Genomic DNA, 6,461 nt, shown 5'->3' with positions numbered 1-6,461 from the left:
TCATATGTTTAGAATATCCTTCAAATCTCAGATTCAGTTTATCACAAACACTAAGAATATGCACAGTAACTTGCTGAACAGTTCTGGTAAACTACTGTCAGCATTCCCGCTGCTCTCATATCCCCAGTGTTGCTGAAACAATGAGGAACTTCGTTTGGCTTGACCGAGTGTAAATCTCCCTGCCTACATTTTTATAGAAACATGTGACTGGGGGAAAGGGCATTATTTGTTACCACCAAATGTTTTTCTTGAGACACTCCACATTTCATTTGTTTTCAACATTAATTTTTTTTTTATCTAGGGCACACTGACTCTCTGTGTCTTTGTTTTGTGATGTGTTGTTGCAAACACACTTCAAAATGGGAATTTCACAGGAGAAGGGAAAGGGAAACCTTCTTAACTTTCGATGGAAAAAAGTGTTAAAACATTTATATATTTTTCATTAGCGTCACAATGTAGAAAATGACAAACAATTGAGATACAAGGTTTTTGCTTGACAACAATATGCAATTATATATTATTGGATATTTTTATGCTAAAATGCTAATTAAATTAAATAATTCACTTTTTAGTAAAACATTCAAGTCCTCAAATGCAAAAATACACACACATACAGACACACATACATACACTCACACATCCACCTTGTGACAGGGGCGACGGCTAGTCAGTATTTTTTCTTTCCTATCTGATGTGTTGAGCTGAATGCGTCATTATGGGCTGATATCACAGTCTCTTTCACTTCCTGTCTTCTAAACTTGTCTCAACACAAGATTCTGTCTCATACAACAGTCCACCAGCTCCTCCAGTTTATCATCCAGGTCAAGTAGCTCGTAAGCACAGACCACAAAAGCCAATATGGCTGCTTACATCACAATGTCTGTGAATTGTTGTGTAATTGAACATCCCCATCATTGCTGACAACATACGTGACCTTCAGTGCAATCAATAGCAAAGTGCAATTGTGGGTCAGAGCCGTCTTGAAGAATTACACACTGACACGGCTAATTTTCAGTCATGTTTTATAAAAAATGAAAACGAGATGGTTTCACAGACACAGATTAGGCCTAGTCTTGAGTAAAAATGTCAGGGTTGATTTACCGCTGGAAAATCTTTTGAAATCTTTAAAAATCTAGACTTGAGCTTAATCTAGAGTCGAGAAAACAGGCCTTCAGTTCCACAGTAGTACTTTGATAAACAGACAGTATTTTGCCAAGAATGATAAGATGCAAAAGTACAACATAACACATAAAGTAATTTAGGGTGATTTATACATTATGTACAGCATCAAGTAAATATAATACATTATAATAAATTAATGCAATAAATATATATAATAGAGTGACAACTTCATAGACATTTCCCTATTTATATTTCATATATTTACAGAAGGCATGTGCAAAAATAAATAATTAATAAATAAACCAGACAAACCCTAAAGACTAAATATTTCCGACCATTGCTCAATAGTTTGACTTCATCCCAGTCTTTTTTTTTTTACACATACTGCTCTTGAGTAACCTCAGTTCATCAACCGTTCTGGAGAGGAACTCGCCGAGCCTAGTCAGGACCACGCAGCCGTAGACCTTCTGTTGGAAGACATTTTGAGCCGGGGGAATTCTGGTGGGCCACGCCGGTGGTTCCGGCAAGGGGATGTTAGGTTGCAGGGTTTGGAAAATGCTGTTCACTCTATGAGCAAGATGGCCAACATGGTCCTTAATCTCAGACAGGAGGGGGAGAAGAGGGCTGGAGGAAGGCTGTAGGTCATTCTGCTGCTCCTGCACTTTCTTCAGGTGCGGCAGGAACTCTTTTAGATGGGTGTAAATGCTGAGCACGCGTTCAGGTGGAGTCTGGCCAGAAAGCGTGGAGGTTGGGACGTTGTCTATTGACGTTTGGCAGAACTGCTCAGCAAAGTCACCCTGATTAGTTTGCTGAAGAAGAGAACAACATCAACACGTCATTTTGATCTTAAAGTTTAGGCTTCTCATCATTCAGTTATTAATGTTTAAACAACAATTACATTTACATTTATGGCATTTCGCTGACAGTCTCATCCAGATCGACTTACAAGGTTACTGGTATTACAGAGATGGGTCAGCCTAGTGTTAGGAGTCTTGCCCAAGGACTCTTATTGGTGTAGCACAGCATAGTCAGGAGTAGTGTCAGGAACTGCACAGGCAAATCTTAACTCAACACAGTTTGATGAAAGTGTGTGCTAATTTAGTCATGCAGTTTGTACTAGAGTAACATACTTAATAGCTACATTAGCTTCATCTCTAGAGCAAGACTAGAACTCCAGAACTCAATATTCCAATCGGAATTTTTTATTTAAGGACAAACTATCATTTTATTATCCTGTCTCTTTTAAGAAGCCTGAAGTTTGAGTACTTAATATTGGTCTGTGACAAACAAATCCCTACAACAAAAGGGTTTCTTGCTTTCCTGTCACCACAGCAACAGCCAGAAGTGCTTTCACTGTAATGTTTTAAAGGGATTTGATGACCCATTCCGATATGTAAAACATGTAATTTTCCCACCGAACCTCCATGCTACCTTCATCAGCACAGTATTTGTCACAGTTCTTTCTCTCAGATACAGCACTGCATATCCCTGCTGTCCAATGAAAGCCATGTATCTCCATTTTTTTGTTTTCTCCACTGTTTAAACCCTGTAGCTGCTTTGTACACTGTGTCAATAATTCTGGAATACTTGGAATAAACTCTTATTTTACAATCTTGACTTCCATTTAGAGTTAACAACATTTTTGCCTTCTTCTGTAAACTCACCATTTTGGAGATACATGTATTTCATTGGACAGCGATGATATAATGAAGACGATGAAGGCAATAAGGATAGAAACTTCTTTTATATTTGTGGATGTGAAAAACAGTACTGTGCAGAGGTTTCATTGCAGATCACAATAGAACAGATTCAAATAAACATAATAAGTAACAATAATTTATCAAAGAAAGCAGCTGAGATCTTTTGAGCTGGTTTGAAGAACAAAGCTTGCTTCCAGATTTCTACTGGATGCATCCAGCCAGTGCATGGGTTTGTTCATTCCATCCCTATTGTAACATCCATTAGCACTGATTTACCAGTCCAGGTGTTGGATGCTAACTAAAAATAATACTAGACTCCCATGAGGAGAGCTTCCAGTATTAGTTATTAGTATTTATTCTAATATTAGTGTTTTACAGAGCAAATAAACACTTAAGCCCATAAGGAGCTTTTACACTCAAATTTCCACAGGGGAATAAACCTCTGCACAGTACTGTGTATTCTCTAAAAAAGAGAAAAGTGCATCATATAACCATAAACACTACAGAAGAAAATTTGTTTTGAAATTGTGTTGCTTGTGTTGGCTTTATAGTTGGCCAAACCAACAGCATAAGCAACAACAGACTGTTTCTTAGTAATGGCTTTAAGTCACAATGGAAAATGATTAATACAATTCACAGGATATATCAAGAATATTAACGCCCATAGTACTACGTTAAATGTAATTCTGGACTTAACGCTGGTGGGAGTGGTAATTTCCCATTATATAGCTTTTTTTAGTCCTAGACTAGACTTAGCATACGGAAGCTAACTCTAATGGCTCTAGTACTGCACAGTGTCAGAGCTATTTATGCTTCTTCAGCATACCCACAGAAACCCCCAGGCATTGCACATCATTTTTGTGAATGGGAGGGATTACCTCATCGGAAATGGTACCATACCTGACAGCTGTTGACCATATTAGGATTTAAATGCTAAATGTATTAACATGAATGCAAGTGTAATGTAAACCATCAGTCTAATGGACTACTTACATATGTCTTTATAAGATCTGCAGTGGTCTTGTTCATGAACTTGGCGAGCTTCACTCCTTTGTGAAGAGTCTTACTGCAGTTTATTGTAGAGCCTGGAACTGATGTGCTCACCAAGTCAATGATGATTAACAGGATGATACCCAATGAGAAGACCACTGGAATGTCAAGAATGCATTGGCTTACTCCTTGTTACATTATATTAAGCATGCACATAAACAATATACAAGTATTTACATTAATTGCCTCCAAGGTTCTTAGCACCTTGGTGGTTTTATGGCTTGGCTCTAATAAAGCAAAGTACAGGAATCTTCAGGAAAATCATAATTTGGTGAGCAACTGCACCTTGCTGTCAGGCTAAACACTTGTATGTCCAAAATACCAACTTTCCAGAAAAAAAAAATCCTCTTAATGTTCAATGGAAGTCAGTGTCAATTCAGAGCATTTCTGTTGGTCCGCACATCATGAAATTTGGACACATTGTAAAGAACAACTGCCAACTCAGATTATGCCATAAGTGAAAAACATCAAAAATGACAATGCAAGGTTTTTGTGGGACAGCAACGGTATAGTTCATGCAATGTCATCAAATTCAAGGCATGCATTCCTATAATGGGCATTATTAGTGTGTTATTATATCATAAAGTCAAAAGGCATTCGGTTTATTGAGGTATTATGTTTATTTTCTGTTACATGTTTAGTATATTGATTGCCATAGTGTGTATATATAGTAAAATCAATGAAAGTCAAACAATTAGCGTCAGTACCACAGTACCTGTATTTTATAGGTAAACAGCACATGCAGTGTACTCAATTGAGGTTTCAAACATTGTTACTTTGAAACTGCCCTTTGCTTCATCAGATCAAAATCTATTCAATTAAAGTGTGCTGCACTAGCTGTGTTTATGCTGTTGTGTAGTTGTTGTACTTACTGGATGTTGACTGGGATTTGTGGGCCTGGCAAAGCATGTTCCTATCATGACCATTCATTTCTCCATGCACAGAGGTTGAAACTAGTCGTGATCGCAGCCCGGCATAAGGTTTTGAAGACTTGAAACCACATTTGTCATCAAAGGAAATGACGCAGCGTTGTGAGGCAACAAGATTTCCCAGAATTTTTCTCGTCTTCGCATCACATGTGCTATGTGTAATGCTACAGCCACTTAAAACCTCCACCCTCTATATTCATTGCTCAAATGTTTGCAGCACAAGTGTATGCATAAAGCACCATATGAACCATATATACTACACTCCTAAAAGATGCTACAGTGTGTTCTTTGAGCGCTGCAATTGAAGAACCACATTTGCTTTTATTAAGAACCGTGTTTATAAAAGAGAGAGAAAGGTTTGATGCACCTTCACTTAATTCGAAGGTTCTTCACATTAACATCTCTTTTACAAACACGGTTCTTTATTGCAATTCTCACAGAACGTTTTATAGCACATGTAATTACTTTACATTATACTAAACCGGCATGCTTACAGTAAACCATTATGTTTTCATCTCCTTTAATTTTACACAATAAATTCACGATATACACCGATCAGCTATAACATCAACACCACCTGCGTAATATCAGGTAGGACTCCACAAGACCTCTGAAAGCGTCCTGTGATATCTGGCACCAAGATGTTAGCTGCAGATCCTTTAAGTCCTTAAACCCCACAGGACCTGCCTGATGACCAGTCGTTTAATATACCCAGGCCCTTGGCAGATGCCACTGTAGATCATCACATTATTGAATGTAGACACACTAAAAACACTGAAAATCACCAGATACATGCATTTAATAGCCTATGTAGATGCATTATAGAGCAGCGGGGGATCTTCAGTGAAGGATTAATGGTCTGCAAATGAACTGCAAGAACACTGTCTGTAAAAAATCTTTGTTCATTTTTATTCAATAAAAACATGTCATAAACTGTGAAAGTAATGTAGTAATAAGGCTGTGTGTAACTTTCTGTGCAAGTGGCAGTGAAAATATCTCAGCAATGATATCTTGGTCGCAAAGTGTCTCTTAAGGAAAGCACCAGAGCCATTAAGCTTCAAAGTTACATGAGTACTAATAGCCCTTACTAATACCCTTATGAGTAATACCCTTATGTGTAATACCCTAATACCATTTTCATCTAAATAGTTTTTATAGTTTTTGTTTTTATAGTGGCATACAGGAAATTCATTTACTGAAGTTTCTAATAAGTTGGTCATTAAAGGAGAAGATATTTGCAATTCACACACACCAGCAGGATTTCACAAGCATAAAAAAGGAAATGTGTTGCTCAGTGTTATTTAATATGTGATTTTTATATATTTCATTGAATCAGTTCTTTCTAAAAGGGAAATACTCAATAAAAATTGTCAACCAAAATAATGTTTTATGCTGAAGATGTTTCTGGATTGTATCTTTGGGTCAATGAACCAGACGTTTTTGGATGTTAAAAGCCAAAACTGATTTAATGACACAATGCTTATTTAAAAGAGTAGTATACACAATTAACGTCTGACTGTTGACGTCTGTCTAGGTTGTTTTCAGACAGTGGTGCACCTGTGTTTTCTGTTTCCGAGAGCAATATGCCAGAAATTTTACCTGAACACACCTCATTTCGAGACCAACACGCCCATCGGCGTAGATATATTCGCAAGCACCG

At 37.4% G+C, this 6,461-nt stretch overlaps 1 protein-coding gene across 1 annotated transcript; it reads right to left on the bottom strand.

The window, feature by feature from the left end:
- Nucleotides 1–1,048: 1,048 nt before the first annotated feature.
- On the bottom strand, nucleotides 1,049–4,809 carry m17 (IL-6 subfamily cytokine M17). The gene is made up of 3 exons (XM_072692821.1): nucleotides 4,745–4,809; nucleotides 3,816–3,970; nucleotides 1,049–1,931 (listed from the first exon to the last, which is right to left on the bottom strand). The coding sequence occupies exons 1-3, from the start codon at nucleotides 4,800–4,802 to the stop codon at nucleotides 1,464–1,466; spliced, it is 681 nt and encodes a 226-aa protein (XP_072548922.1). The 5' UTR covers nucleotides 4,803–4,809; the 3' UTR covers nucleotides 1,049–1,463.
- Between the last annotated feature and the right edge of the window lie 1,652 nt (nucleotides 4,810–6,461).

This window comes from Salminus brasiliensis, chromosome 1 (assembly GCF_030463535.1).
Source record: "Salminus brasiliensis chromosome 1, fSalBra1.hap2, whole genome shotgun sequence".
Classification (NCBI taxonomy): Eukaryota; Metazoa; Chordata; class Actinopteri; order Characiformes; family Bryconidae; genus Salminus; species Salminus brasiliensis.
Note: the sequence above shows the minus strand (reverse complement) of the source record. Positions and strands in the feature narration are given on the sequence as shown.